Raw genomic sequence first — 16385 nt, 5'->3', positions numbered from 1 at the left:
CGACCATCGTGAAAAAGACCGGCCTTCTCTCCGCCCCGATGGCGCAAACAAAACGCCTCTCCACAGATTCGCGAGAAATGCCCTTCAATGGAATCTATACGCACATACGCGCACCGTAAAGCACGTCGAGTAAAGAGCGCACGCACTCGGCCGAACAACCTGAAATTGCTCGCGCGCGATCGCATTTTTTGTTTGTGGTCACTCTTCAGGCTGGCTAGGACAAAAGGGTGCCCCTCAGCACCGATATTTTTGCTTTCATCGAGCATTTTCTTCTACCCCCCCCCCTACCCCTCTTTCCTCTCTCTTCCGTAACACCCCTCTTTACGACAACCGTTCGCTTTTTCGCGTTTTAAAAACTACGAGAGCATTTTGTCTCGCTAGTGTTCCTCCAGTTTGAATTAATAACTTATTTATCCTTATTCTATCGCGTGCTCGGAAAAGGATCATCTCACAAACAATATGTGGTCGGTATCCAAGTATGTCATTCAAAATCGGCTTTATTATTTTAGTACGTTCGCCAGAAAAAAAAAAAATAACTCATAGATCGTATTCCGCATTGCACAATACATATGCAATTTACATTAATTTAATTTACGAACAAACTATATCGTATCTGTATGAAAGAAAGAGAGAAGGTGAGTGGAGGAGAAAGAAAATGTGTTCGTCAATTAATTCTAATATATTTCGGATTAATTTATATATTTGTTCCAATCAGAAACTATTATACGATAAGATGCGATCATCGTTTTTATTCATATATAAAAAAGATAAATAACATTAATATTAAAAAAAAGAATAATTTTATATAATTTATCATGATATATATTTCGTATATATTTCAAATGCTTAATTTATAATATGTGGATCCTATTTGCATTAATTTATTTAAAAAATTCGCTTTTTTTATTTAATCGAAATGAGGAACAGCGACTTATATGTTGATTATTATGTGACATACTCACGAATTAATTGTGATAATCAATTGATATGTTATAATCCGAATGATTTAGAAATGACACTATCATATCTCATATAGAAGGAAGAGGAGAGAGGAACCCTATAAAACTCATCTTCTGGATTTTATATTAAATTGGTTGTACACAAAAAAACGTAGCTTTATAACGACAATGAAATATTGCGATCTACGAGCTCCATTCGCATCCTCGAAAAATTGGCGTTAAAATCTATAAATTAGATTTGCGTACGATATCCCTTTATATAACTTTATACGACACATTTAAACACGATGAAAATCCTCGTTAGTCGTTACAAAAAAATAGTTAAAAATTTTTGTTCTTTGTATGTTCAAATGTCCTTTATATCTATTCATAATTTTTTGCAAGAAATAGCTCTTTTATATCTAGTAGTATACATGGTTTACTTGTGCTATACATTTTAATAATATTATAATATATTACGTGGAAAATAATTAATAAACAACTGGCAAAATTTATAAATTAATAAGAATTCTTTCTAATCCGAATGTTACGATATTTTTCGAAAGATTTTTTAAACATATCTCATAAAATATAATATATATTTATAAAATTTACAAAAATGGAACTATGAAAAAAATTCTGATTAAAATAGTGAAATATTCATTATTTAAATCATCGAGTTTGAAGACATATTTTACAAATCTAATCAATAATATAATAGAATACAGCATTTTTTTATATTATCAATATTAACGCGCGCATGTATAAAAGTGTTTCAAATATAAATAATGTTATGCGCAGTCCAACTTCCACTTATTTATATTGTATATATATTTGTGTATGTATCTGTATATATGTGTATGCTGATATATATTTATATATTACATGTTTAAATACATACATTGGGTATATACATTTTCATATATACGTATACAAAACTTTCCGATACAATTTTTCTTCGAAAAATAACGTATCATCTATATGATATTATGACTCCTTGAGTCAACAAAAAATTTGAATTTTGCAGTAGACAAAAAAAATTATTTTGCTTTACTCTACTGATTAAACTTTTAATGTTTGTTAATATGCAATTTTGTGGCCTATACAACTTATTAGTATTATCTATTGATATTACCTAGCTAGATAATGTGTGTGCACACGTATGTGCAGATTATTTTATATATATTTATATGTTTTACATATTTTATATATATTTTATATATATATATATATATATATTTATTTATTAATTAATATGTTAAGATTATCTTACATTCTCTCTGTCAATATATGTTTATTATTGTGATGTACGGTATCTAACTTCATCTCATTTCATATATATTTCTCTATCTACATTTATACACATATTCTTTATATAATTTATACAAACATACAATCACGAGTATCATATACATATCATATATTTTCTAAAAAATACTATGAAGAATCGTTCGAATCAGAGCCGTAATAAGTTTTAGTTTGAAACATTAACAATTTCGTTGATTTAACATCATCTTGTTGAATAGCTGACGCATTCTTAGATTCGTCAGAGATTTGTTCATTTTTTGATAAACTGCTAGAATTATTTTTTCCGAGGGAAATATTTGAATATATATTTTTTTGCATAGTTGTATCTCGTATCGATATATCATTTATAAAACAAGGAGACGTATCTTTTTTTATATTAATAATTCTTGAATTAATCTTATCGTTAAATTCTTCATTATCCAATCGTTTGCTTATTTTAGCTTCTTTGCTGGTTGAGCCCAATTCAATTTCAATATTATGTATTTGATTGGTGACTTCATGCTTCTTAAAGGAAGAATTTAATGAGCTTGAATGTTTTCTACTATATCTCTTAGAATCATTAAAGATTTTTTCCAAATTGTCATGATTATGATATTGCAACTTATGATGCATGAAAGAATTTTTGTGCGTCTTACAAATAGGTGTAATATAACTATTATTTTCTTCAGAATCTGAGGAGTCTGAATAAAATATTTTTGTTTGGAAGAGCATGCCACAGCTGTCATTCTTATAATCTATTCCATTCCTTTTCCCTATTGCATTCAAATGTCTTTCGTTACTATTACTTATGTTTTTGTTATAGTTAAGAAAAGAAGTTCTTTTCTTTCTTTTATATAAATTCTTAGCGATACTATCATTGTCATTCTCATTCGGAGTAAACACAAACTTTTCATTTTCATACATTTTTAAGGAAGTAATTGTGTTATCGGAAGATTTTATTTCAATTCCATTTGAGTCTTTTCTTTCTTTGATTGATTCAAAAGTTTCTCTTGTTGTTTTAGGCTTTTTGGAAGAAAATATTACTGTCCTTAAGTTTCTACAATGATATTTGTCCTTATGAGTAGCAACAAGTTTAGCCTCATTACACAAATTCTTTTCAGTGATGTCTGTTTCATTTAATATCTCGTCATCTTTTGTAAATTTTGATCTTTTTTTGGGACGTTGTATCAATCGAACAAAATCATCTTCATCCGATGACGTGAAAGTTAAAACTGAATACGTATTATGATTAGCTTGGCTCACTTTGCTATCATTTTTATATTGAATTGGAAACTCGGAATCTATCTTATCGAAAACTTGATGGTCTACAACAATATCCGATGTATCACTTATTTTTGAATCATTATATTTCTTAATTCTGGTACGCAATCTAAATGAATAATTATTATCAACTTTGTCAACTGTTCGAATAGACGTCTCTACATTTTCACACGCCGAAATTTTAGATATTTTTCTAATTTGACGTTTTCGTTTATTATTATGCAAGTTTGTATTTTTCGAAATTATGTTTTTATCAGCGAAAATATTTGTACCATTACGACATATATTTGAAGGTAATCGTTCCAATGTAATTTTTAATTCTCGGAATTTTACGTTATCTGTCTTGTTTATTCCATATGGATTAGAAGAATGTCTTTTAAATTTATTTAATATCTCTTTCTGCTGGATGTTATTTTTATTCATAATTTCCGTTTCCATAGTTGTATTTGTAGAATCTTTGTTTACCGATGCTGGTAATCGTTCCAATATAATTTTAATTTCTCGAGATTTCACGTTATCTATTTTGTTTGTTCCATGTGAATTGGAAGAAAATGTTTTAGATTTATTTAATACATCTTGTTGCTGAATAGTGTAATCTTCATTAAAGATTTGTGGTTCTATTACTGATGGTAATCGTTCCACTATAGCATCAATTTCTCGGGATTTAACATTTGTACAATCCTTGTTTACTGACAAGCGTGGAGATAATTCTTCTAATATAATATATGGTTCTTCTTTATTCTGACTAACATCAATATTCTTCAAACTTGACAGTTTATCATTTTTCTCTTCTGTATTTGAAACAGAAAAGTCGTCTTCAGTACTTAGTCTTAAATTAAAAGAACAATCACTCTCTTTTGAATATGAAGCAGTTTTACATTGGCAAACAAGAATGGTACTTTCGTCGCTATCTATCGTTTCTAGTTCTACATTTTCGATATTACAAGTATACAATTTATTAGACTTGTTTAAATGTTTGTAATTACATACATTGCTTTTTTGCGCGATGTGATTATTCTCGGCAGATTTGGATTTATGTCGTTTAAAGGAAGGTACAATCCGGTCCAAAAGAACTACTGGGTTTATATTAAGGGAAGATAAATCTTGTTTGCACGTTTCAGTCATTACAAAAATATTTGCATTATTGTGCTCCAAAAGCAAAACATCGTCTCGTTTATCTGAATTGGTATCGTCTAACGAAATCTTGAAGGAACTATCAATATAATTTTGAGTATTGTTATTATTTAATGATTCCTTATTAGTATCAGTAATAATTTTATTAGAAATAGAACATTTTTTTCTTTTCCTTTTCATTTTTTTAGAACCAAGATTTGTTTTGCTAGAAGAAGACAAGTTTTCGCTTTCGTCTTTGTGAACTAATAATGTTTTTCTCTTAATTATACAATCAGAATCTAAAGCTGGATGTAAGCTTTGCATTGCTCCAGATACTTTATTTATACTATGTTTTTCAGTTTGTATTAAATCTATAGGAGAATTCCTACCTGTATACAATTTTTTACGGTAAGAAGCTGTTAAACTTGTATCATTTGTAATCATTTCTTGTGCAATATTTTCTGATACTCCTTCCCTATAAGAAGTATTTTTTTCTAACTTTTTCTTATCCCTCTCTTGATTTGAAGCACCATTGTTTTCATCATCTCCAGTCAACTGTTCCAATGTTTCATTAAACTGCTGAATATTGTCGTCTTTACTTTGAATGTCTAAACTTCTTTCGCTGATACTTAACACATTCATCTTATCAGTTTGTTGACAACTTTGTGAACATATGTTAGGCTGTATTGTGTTATCAGATGTTACTATGTTAGTAGTAGGTTGATCACATGTTTTTGATGCTATATATTCTTTCGACATTGAACACAATTCAATATCTGGAACATTAGGATTAACATTGCTATTGTCATTGTGCATCACACGATTGATTCTTGCATTTTCTATATACTGAATAGTAGTATCGGATGTAAGTTTTATATCTTTAATACAAATATTCTTTGAAGAATTAATATTTTTGTTACATTTTGCACTTTTTATAATAGCTATAGTATCTGCTTTATTTGTAATATTTGCATTTGATAAAATATAAGCTGCAGTGTTTATAGAACTACAGGATGACTCACTTTTGTATTTCAGCTTTTTGCCTTCATTTATTATAGTTGAAACCGACGAATGTAATGAGAGTGTAATATCTTTCTCGCTGAGAGACTCTCCAGTATCAGATAATTCATTCTCGTCTAGAAGAGCTTTATAGGGTTGATTACCAGTGTTTATCCAATATTGTACCAAGGTTGCTGGTTTGCGCATAGGTATTCGCTGTTCACAAGCATATTCTTCTTCACAAACTTCTTTTTCTATTTCCTCTTCATCAGGTTCTAAAGTATCAACATTTAATACTATATCATCAGACATCTACAAATAAAATATGAATTTTGTATCAATTATTATAAATGTGTTATTATCAAAAATGATATAATAAAGGAATAAAAAGAGATATATACCTCTTTAGAATATTTGCCAAACAAATTAACCCAAGATATTTTTCTAACTTTCAGAAGCTTTTTTGGTATTCGAAAATTAAAGATGTGATCTTTGGTTCTCGTAATCCTACACATAAATCAACAATGTTTATTAAAAATAATTATGATCGCACACATACACACACATTATATATATATACACATATGAAAGATGTTAACTAACCTTTCAATGCTTTGAGAATAAAACTGTGAAAGGAAGTCATTATTGATGTTTTCCACCATGGTGTAACAAGGTGTGTTATCTTCTCGGACGAATTTTCGTCATATTCTGCGCAGCACCCAGCACTAAAGAAAAACCTGAGACCTGAGACTTGAGACTTCTGAGAGCGGCCCTCCCAGCGTTTTTCGTACGATAACTTTTGCTACAGTAGCACTTCTACGTCCATTTTACAGACGCTTGAAACTACATGGCCACGTCCACTTTTGGTGGCATGATAAAACAACCAATTGGTTCATGTCTATGTTACGTTCACTTTTCGATACTGTCGGTCTCGATTCATGTCCGTGCTACATCCACTTTTTGATATTAGGCGCGTTCCACTTAACGACCGCACGCTCCAGTATCAGTATTTTATCCTTGTTGTTCACCGAAAGTTAAACAAGGATAGATGATGCTTGCGAGCGTCGCGGTCGGTAAGGGAACGCTTAGAGGGAAGCTTGAGAGGAGTCACGCTACCGTTTTTCGTGAAGGCCAAATGCCAAATCCACTTTTTGATGCCATGGCATGCCATGGTAAAATGACCGGTTGGTGCAAGTCCGTGCTAGATCCATATATAATTGTGGATCAGAAGTACAAAAACATTGATATTACTGGATTGACTATGTTTTATTAACTGCGCGTGATCTTTTTTCATTTGAGTACATATAACAGACAGCAATATATATATTACTATTGAAATATTGTATTTGTACTAAACTTATTAAATATATTTTTATTTCATTACAAATAATAAAATATTATCTGAATTATTTAAAAGTATATAATATGTACAGGATGTTCGGAAAATAACTATACATCTATTTTTCAAATATTAAAAAAAAACATTCATTAAACATATTATTTATAGCAAATCAATTTTTCTTCATCAGAGGCATATCAGCAAGAGAATTGAGATTTTCAATAAAATAATAAGATAAAATGAATCAAAGCTTGTTTGCATATTCATGGAGGTCAAATAATATATTTTTTGTGAAAAAAGACTAATTTGATAATAAAGTTTGATAAATGGTGATTTTTTAAAATATTTGAAATAGATATATAGTGTGTTACTTTCCGAACACACTGTAGTATGTGTGTGTGTGTGTGTGTGTATACACACACACATATAATGTTATTATTTAGATTTAGAAGAATATCATGTTATTAAAAAAAGCATTAAAAAGTATATTATATATATATATATATAAATCGGATTTCAACTTTATAACTATACATAGATTTATACACGCACATTAATATATTGCATAGCTTTTACATTATTTTACATCTGTGTAATCTCATTTTTTAAATATAAATAGTTATAATTCTAATGGAGAATTCTCATAAATAGAGATTCAGCTCCATACAAATTACATTACTTGAAAAATGCATTTTATTATATTTAACAGATTATGCTGTTATAAACTTCCTCTTAACAGACTTTCAATGTTATTGTGTCTAATATATTGCAAATTCTATATAATGAAAATAAAATTAATTATATTTTATTTTATATAACTTACAATAAAGGATATACATCTGCAATATATATATTATCTGATCAATAATTTTATTATTTCTTGTATGTAATATTAATATATTTTATATTATATATATTTTTTTCAAGTATTCAATTACGTAAATAAATAGCTATATTTCGGATATAACTTTCGAAAATGGAATTTGGAATTTCTATCATATTAGGCAAACAAATCTTTCCTAAAAACTGATTAATGCAATAAATTTTAATACCAAGGTATATATCTTAATTAGATACAATATTTCCAAACATATAAATCACAAATATGTATTGATGATGTCTTAGATCATTATTTGATACCAACAATTTGATTTCTTAATTTTGGTTATCATGAACATATCATAAAAGTGTATAGCATATATTGCAAACAATTATTGTACTTTTATATATACTTATATATTAATCCGACAGAGTCCACAATTGATCTTATAGAGGTAAATATGTAATATTTTATATTAATGAAACCTTGACTAGAGAAAATATTTCATAATCATTTTCTTTCCTGTTTTTTGCAATTGCTAAAATAAAATAAACTTATTAGATTATTATTCTTTAATATTTTTTTCTTATGTAAGCATAAATATAACTACTTTTTTTTTAAAGAGAGACAAATGTAAATGTAAATGCAGTAAGCTCTTTTGGATTAATATAAAGCATATATGTTTCAGGTACATGCTATAGTTATTAGTAAATATTTTGTTTAACTAATATCACATACATATAAATGAAATAAAAGTAAAATAAAAAACGTACGCGGAACATACATATATATAATAACGTATGATGAAATAATAATAAGTTATAAAGTTTTTTCTAAATTAAACTTTTTATCATACAATTATGCAATATATCCGTATTTTAAAATAGTTTAAAATAATAGTAAATTAATATTATTAATATTATAAATTTTCTTACTATAACTTGTACAATTTAATCTTTAATATCAATTGATTTATATATCCTATTTTATCAATTGATTATATTCATATATTATATATATCTTATCTCTTACAATACCATATATATCAATAGACTACACATGTATACATCTGTTAGCAAACAGATATTTAATATATATTTCTGCAAATTATAGAATGGAAATATTATCTATATATGAAATATTATAAAAAAAATATTTATTATTATTAAAAAAATTGTTTTCTCTCATTTTGTATTCATTCGTGTTACAATAGTTATATATTAAGGATATATATAACTCATTTAAATTATGATTAATAAATTCTGAAGAAAGTGATTTATGTGATATAGATTATGAAACAGAAATTTCATTAAAAGTGATATATTTACATCTTAAAAATAAATTATATGTGGAAGGCAACAATATATTTAAAAAGATTTGCAAGTATTTCTGTAATTTAGTATTGCAAGAAAAAATGGAATGTACAAGATATAAATAATAATCGCATTATACGGCTAATCTCTAATTCAGGTATGTGGAAGAGAAAAGGTAACTTTTCTTTTTTTTATCACAATATTGAGCTATGTACTTCGTATAACTATTTGCAATGCATAATATCCTTTGACAACAGATAATTGGTAGTACCTTTTACTAAACTTTAATCTTTTAATATGTGACTCATATGCAAATGTTTCTTAATTGCAAAACATTGAATTAGCTAATGTATGACAAATATTTTTTCAATAAACTTATATATATTTTACATCAACAAACTTTTTTTAATGAAATGATATGTCATGTCGTTTCATATTTTATCTCATATTTCAGTGCTTCAATGTAATCAAGATGCTAAGGGCTACATTATGTATTATAAATGCAATTTATCACTTTAGTTCATTGTAATACATAATACCTTTTTGTCACGCAAAATTATTTTTATCCTGCTATGTCATTTAAATGAATGTAATATTATTTCCTCGGATATATATCTTGTGTCTATATATATTTATCATCTTATTGTACCATACTTCTATCTCAATCCTTACTTTCAATCGCCCATGTTTGTCTTTTCTTGTAATATCTGGTAGTAACATGCCTGTGTAATGAAATTAATTTTATTTCTTAACTCTTGGTTTTCTCAATATTATCCTCTACATTTATATCTTACCTTAAGGGTAGTGAACATAATACCAAGCTCTCCATTTTGTAAATATGGCTCCATGAAATCTTCGATAAAATGTATTTCACTCCCTAACTGTAATACACTAGCGCGTACTACAACAAAACTAAACACTGGGAATAGTTCATCCATTGTCCATAAATATGTAGACCCTAGTTGGTTTTGTACTGCCTATTGATAGAGATACAAATCGATATAAATAATTTAATTAAACGTATTTATCATAAATAATAATATCCATGATATTGTCTATACATATCCTTACTTGTGTCATTTGTTCAAATGTATTTCTGACCACTAACAGTTTTTCTAAAGGCGAAAAAGTTGTTTTCAGTTGCTGTAAAGTTTCTATAGCATCACTAAAGTAAGATTCATGATACGGTAATGAATTATCTGCAATGTTTATTACATTTGTCGTCTTCCAGAATTTCCTACAATTTTGCAAAAGTACAAATAATTAGAAATGTGTTAAACACAAATAAAATTATTATACAATATAATAAAATCAAATCTCTCTATAGATGACACAATTTATTTTTTCTATCAGTTATATATATCTAGTACACTTACTGGTCAATTTCAAGGAAGGCCATTAGAGTTATATCAGGTTGCTTATTCCATTTCATTAATCTTTCCCAATATGCATCATCCTCTTTTTTATTATGTAAGGCATACAATACAAAAAGTGCTGAATGTACACGTGGCAGTAATATCGGGTGAAGTATCGCGGTAGCGCTTATAACTTGTCTGAAAATAAATATCCTTAAATCGCATCAATACAATCTTTCCGAAAGCCTTAAATATAATCTTGTGGATTTTATAATACATACTCTTCTTCACTATCAGTTTCAAGAACGTACTCTTTACCACAACGCGGTAAAGCCGGGAATAAAAAAAGCACAATCTCATATATCCTTGTTGTAATACTGTGCAATTCCGATACTGCGTGGCTAAGTAATAATGGATGTACTCTCACTCCACCATAAGTGGCTGTATATACTGCAGCTACTTCTATCAAAAGGGCGCCCAATGGATGATGCGGACTTTCGAAAGCTTTCACTAAATATTTATGAATTTCGTTGTAAGTTTGACTCGTGAGTTTGTCTCGTCCGAAACATGGTATCTTATCTAACTGATCAATTGTTTCGCTATTTCTTTCCTTCATATTTGAGGCAGCCTTAGCAGAGAATTTTTTTCGTTGTAATGTCTTTTGATGAGACTTTGTTATTATACTAGCAACATTCTGCCATACTCTTTGTGTTTCTATAGATTTTTCATTGTAATTGGAACTTTTGGTGACAGATTCGGATATGCCAAGTTGTTGATAGCATTGTTTAAATATGGCTTTCCATTTTTGATCAGCGGATACACATAGTTTACCGAAAGACCTAATATAATAAATATAATAAGGATTAATAACATAAAAAATTATATATATCAAAATAATATACAATTAAAAACTTGTAATAATTTATTATAATCTGCTAATTTATTACTTCATTATTTATTAATTGATACTAGAAAAAAAAAGAGAGCAATATCTAATATTACAATTATATAGGACAAAAAAGAATACTTACGCTGGTTTTGAATTGGTTTGTGCAGTTCCACTAGCTTTATTCATATGCAATGTGGCGATAACTTTAACACCCTCATTCCACGCGCCATTCATATTACCTTCTAACCTGTCACCACTACAGAATGTTAAAGTACCTTTTCCACAAAATATTCCTGCAGACTTGAACTCGCCTTCATAATGCGTGCCATCCTCAAATACCATTACTCCATGACCCTTCAACAGATAATATCAATTATATCAATATAATTTATATGTCTTCAATGTTTCTTATATTAAGAAAGTATTTATGAATATATAGTCACCGTTAAGACATCTTGTGTAAAAGCTCCTTCGTAATAAATGCCATCGAGTGTCACAATTAAACCATTACCATGTTTCAGACCATTATTCCATGATCCAAGATATTTTTCACCTATAATATTATTGAAAAATAAGAATGTAATTTCGATATTGTAATTAATTCACCCCGAAAATTATGTTATCAAATTATTATTATATTTTATTTCCAATACAATGTTTTATATTTTATTTCTTTTTTGTACCTGTCATGATATCATCCATTATTCCATAGCCTTGTTTAAGACCAGCAGCCCATTCTCCAATATAGACAGATGCGAGTGATGCCATAAAGTGACCTTCTTTTTTGACACCATGGCCATGAGGTAATCCATCTTTAAAATATCCTTCATAAAAATCCCCATTGACGTATCTAAAACATTGCATAATTAATAGTTTAACAAAAATACAATTTAGAATCAAACCAAAAAAAAATTCACATTTGTTGCTTCATAAAAAAAAAAAACTTGAATAAAAACATAAATTTAAAAAAAATGTGGAATTTACTTCATTGTTCCATATCCATTTTGCTGACCATCTTTCCACTGGCCTTCATATATACCGTGCATTGGAATGTCCATTTTCCCAGTACCATGAAGAACACCCTTATGAAATTGCCCTACATAAATACGACCATCGGACCATTCCAATTTTCCCGAACCGTGTGGTTTACCATTTAGCCATCGTCCTATTAAATCACAATATAATTTATTATAAATCACAATATAATTTATTACAAATATTTTGTTTAAATATAACGCGTTTTTTTTCAGTGAAACAAACTTTAATATTTCGCTTTACATACCAATATATGTTGCATCTTTAAAAACATTATGTTTTGTAAACGAGAACGAGCTTGAGCGTGCTAATGGAGGCACATTTCCGATCACTCGCTGCAAACTGCATTTTATAGTATTTTGTAGAGCATGTAACCACTCGTTACGTTCAGAAGGAGTAGGAGTATATAATACGAAATTATCTTCTGGCGCAACAACCGATATAGCATTCTAAGAGATAAATAAATTTATTCTTAATTATATTTACCATGATATAAATTTTTTTCTTTATGAAGATACAATGTAATGAATCAGAATTATAAGTATAAATTAGTACCTGTATATTTTCAGAATCTGGTAGAGGTTCTACCCATAAAGTTTGGAGTGGATGGACTGTATGTGTAGTGCCAGTAACATGTATGAAAATATCCGTCAATAAAACAAACCAATGAGATGAAAATATACCAGAATTAAGTATCGATAGTGGATACATTTTTGATTCTTTAATAAGTCTTCTATTAGGAGATCTCAGTAATTCTCCTAGCTTTCCAGAATTTTCCCAAAATAACTTTGTAGCGTCTGCCTCTTTTTGACGTTTCTCTTGTTCATCGTGTACTTGCTCCCATTTTATAAGAGCCTCTTGTAATCGTTCAACACCCATTTTTGTACCATTGCTTTTTATTAAGCTATGAATCATATTTTTGTACCTATAATAAATCCATTAAATAACATATATTACATAAATTATTAAAGATTAAAGATTTAAATAAATATACTTTCATAATTAATATATTATTCAATATCAATATAAGAATATTAGTAAATATGTATAATTTTTGTTATAACAAAGAATTATGTATGCATATATAATATGTGTGTATATATAGATGGTGTGTGTGTGTGTTAAATATTTACCTATTTAATTTACATAAAGGATGCTGCAATGCCATTGTTATAACTATTTCATTGTTATTTCTTTTTACATCATTACTTTTTAAACTGTTTATAAATAAATTTGATACTATTTGTGACACTTCAATGAGTTTTGCAATGTGCATAAAACCACCGAGAGATATAACATTGCAAATAGCATTCAAATAATATTTATATACTGTGGTAAATTCCTCTATATTGGCAACAATTGTGACTTCATATGCTTCTCCAATATGATTAAAATAATCCCATAAACTTATGACATTTAAAACACTAAAGTGCATTAATTCTGCATAACAACGACATAGTGTTTCATACACATTGGCCTCTGGAATTGCACCGCTTTTCTTTTGAAATGGCTTGATAAGATTTTGATAGACAATCAACATTTCTTCTAGAAAGATCTGATCATTTATCAAATCCTCTGACATATTTATTGCTGGCTCGTTTATCACAGAACAGCAACTGTATTGCCCAGAACTGAAAATTTCTCTTGGACTGTTTGTTTCATCTTTACTTTGTATATCAAATTGAAACATATCCCCAACTTTACTGAAAGCATAATCTATTTATATATAAACGGAAATATAACATCACTAATCAATAAGATTTCTATTTTAATTATTTACCTCGATTGCCCCATAAAATATAAACCATAATGCATCATTACTAAACTATGAAAATCGCCAGCTGCCATGTCGATGGCTCTCTCATTGGAAGATAACTTTGTTGTAAATAACTGAGGAGCGCTTTGATCTACTGTAGTGTGCAAAGTGACCTGTTTAAAGTTGTTACGGCCCCATGCAAATACTCTACCATCCAGTGTTAGGGCAAGTACATGGAAGGCACCGCATGATATCTTTCTAATACCAATATGGCTAAGCTTTGCTACTAGTACCGGCCTCGGTCGTTTAATAGTATCTCCCGTTCCCAATTGCCCATATTGTACATCGCCCCATGTCCAGAGTTCCGTCGCCAATATGTTACTGCCGATGCGTGATAACGCATTGATTCTTTCATTTAAGCCTTGTTGGGACAATTCATGTTCGGAGGAACCGGTACTTGATGACCAAGGAAATTCTTCGCAACGTAAGCTTAATGCCAGACTACTTGCAGCAGGTTTCATATAGGTATCTCCTTGTTCTTCCAGGTTTTCGTTACTATCAGCCTTACCTTCATTAATATCAGAACTACCGCTCATATGTCTAGATAAAGTTACAACTTTCCCTCCCACATTTTTAACTCCTTCATATACTAAGTTTGCCATGTTTGATACATTCTGTTTTATCAACCTTGTTGAACGATCGACATTTTCCATAGGTATATCTTCCTTAGCACTACCATAGGATGAAACCCAAGATAGTTGCCTGGTTAGAAACTGTCGAGCAGTCTCTGTATTTATAAATATAACATTTTTTTTCTCATCTTTTTCAGAATCTGTTAAATTATTTGGACATTCTTCACAATTTTCAACAATATCAGAAAGTTCTTTTTTGTCCATTTCTGGTAGAGAAGTATGTTCTTTACTGGCAATGGACAAAGCACTAATGGAATTTGTAGAACGATCCTCGCTAAATTGGTGTGCATGAAGACCTGTGAGACATGTATCTGATGATGTTACACTACCAGGGCTTAACATAACATTATTAAGACATTGCGGACAAGAATTAATAAAAACTTCTTCCTCCAAATCATTTTCACTGTCTGTATCATCTTTCATAGGTTTGGTAACTTTTCTCACAGTGATTACATTAAAATTGGAACCGCAAGCAATCTCAGACACTGTCCTTCCTTCAAAAAATTTAACTTTCTTTGGTTCTATACTATTTATATCTATTTGTGGTTGATTACCACTAGCCCATAGTTGCCCATTTTCGGTAACAAATAATGTTGCATAGTCGTTAACTGCTACAGATTTAACTTTTACTACTTCATTTTCTTCTTTATATCTGTAAACATATAAATCTAATAAGCAGCTATTCTATTAGATATCTTTAAATTTTAATAACAATTTTTATAACATATAAAAGAAAATTAAATGGGCCAATAGTTGAGAAATGAAAATCAAACAGGGACAAGAGACTTATTTTAAATTTTAATTACAGAACACATGTTTCCTTTTCATGTACATACCCATGACTACAATATTTCACTTCTTCCTTAAGAATTATTAGATCTATAACATTCATATCCTGAGGATTTACTTTCAAAACATGTCCCTTAGTATTTACGATAAAGAGATGCTCAGAATTAGACGCTACGTCGATGACGTCGATTTGAGCTCTCTTGAGGATGAGCATGGGATAACTGTTTTCTGGAAATGACACTTCTCCATAGTACAGATTATTGGTCGTGGTCGCCACAAAAATGTAATCTTTAATGGTAACCAATTTGCAGATAACACCGCTCGGCTTGTCGCCGAATCTGAAGGATAATTTGTCAGCTCCTCTCCATAGATACATATGTTTATCCATTTTGCTGTACTAGGCTTGACAAATAAAGAGATTTGCATAACCTACAAAGATCCTTTTGTAAACTTTGATCTAGCCGCCTGTTGATTTTTTTGTCATATTATCTGCAATAACGTTTTCTCGATTAAACACTTCTGTAAACGTACCGCAGAAAATTTATACACATACGACATGATTAAACGGACAATTTTTTTATTATGTTAACATCCGGTGAAAGCAGTGATTGATAGTGACAGATATCAGCTGATAGACATAGGGTTTTGTCAGAGGTATGCATATAGTACAGATGAGAGAAACTTTAGAACATATATAAATGGAAAGGGAATGCCTTTGTTTCCCGATAGAAAAACATGTCGAAGGAAATGAGAAAGAAATCATAGTTGCCTCTCTCTTG

The 16385-nt window shown here is 29.3% G+C and overlaps 2 protein-coding genes across 5 annotated transcripts; both read right to left on the bottom strand.

The window, feature by feature from the left end:
- Positions 1–1760: 1760 nt before the first annotated feature.
- On the bottom strand, positions 1761–6607 carry LOC138934257 (putative leucine-rich repeat-containing protein DDB_G0290503). 4 transcript variants are annotated; one of them, XM_070297841.1, is made up of 4 exons: positions 6222–6606; positions 6020–6125; positions 5009–5930; positions 1761–4297 (listed from the first exon to the last, which is right to left on the bottom strand). In XM_070297841.1, exons 1-4 carry the CDS (start codon positions 6278–6280, stop codon positions 2376–2378), a joined length of 3009 nt encoding a protein of 1002 aa, XP_070153942.1. In that variant the 5' UTR covers positions 6281–6606; the 3' UTR covers positions 1761–2375. The 4 variants fall into 4 exon arrangements, with proteins under 4 accessions (XP_070153942.1, XP_070153922.1, XP_070153913.1 ...); XM_070297821.1 differs by having other exon boundaries at positions 1761–5395; positions 5642–5930; XM_070297812.1 differs by having other exon boundaries at positions 1761–5930; positions 6222–6607.
- A 2914-nt stretch (positions 6608–9521) lies between these two features.
- On the bottom strand, positions 9522–16242 carry Als2 (Amyotrophic lateral sclerosis 2). The gene is made up of 14 exons (XM_070297799.1): positions 15654–16242; positions 14150–15469; positions 13503–14072; positions 12925–13294; positions 12617–12818; positions 12319–12499; positions 12018–12184; positions 11778–11887; positions 11477–11688; positions 10727–11284; positions 10467–10643; positions 10162–10327; positions 9885–10067; positions 9522–9812 (listed from the first exon to the last, which is right to left on the bottom strand). The coding sequence occupies exons 1-14, from the start codon at positions 15992–15994 to the stop codon at positions 9765–9767; spliced, it is 4605 nt and encodes a 1534-aa protein (XP_070153900.1). The 5' UTR covers positions 15995–16242; the 3' UTR covers positions 9522–9764.
- Positions 16243–16385: the final 143 nt, after the last annotated feature.

The sequence above is a fragment of the Polyergus mexicanus genome, unplaced genomic scaffold, assembly GCF_030449975.1.
Source record: "Polyergus mexicanus isolate NDT 795.1 unplaced genomic scaffold, iyPolMexi1.0 SCAF_1, whole genome shotgun sequence".
In the NCBI taxonomy this organism is placed as follows: domain Eukaryota; kingdom Metazoa; phylum Arthropoda; class Insecta; order Hymenoptera; family Formicidae; genus Polyergus; species Polyergus mexicanus.
The sequence above is the reverse complement of the archived record's forward strand: the minus strand, read 5'-3'. Positions and strand labels throughout refer to the sequence as shown.

Coding starts and splice junctions, on each gene's coding strand:
- LOC138934257 (XM_070297812.1), bottom strand. CDS start 6,280: ATGGTGGAAAACATCAATAATGACTTCCTTTCACAGTTTTATTCTCAA. Junction 6,126..6,221: donor TATTCTCAAAGCATTGAAAG/GTTAGTTAACAT, acceptor ATTTATGTGTAG/GATTACGAGAACCAAAGATC. Junction 5,931..6,019: donor TTGGCAAATATTCTAAAGAG/GTATATATCTCT, acceptor TTTTATTTGTAG/ATGTCTGATGATATAGTATT.
- Als2 (XM_070297799.1), bottom strand. CDS start 15,994: ATGGATAAACATATGTATCTATGGAGAGGAGCTGACAAATTATCCTTC. Junction 12,185..12,318: donor AATGGATATGGAACAATGAA/GTAAATTCCACA, acceptor GCAATGTTTTAG/ATACGTCAATGGGGATTTTT. Junction 10,328..10,466: donor GCCTTCCTTGAAATTGACCA/GTAAGTGTACTA, acceptor GCAAAATTGTAG/GAAATTCTGGAAGACGACAA.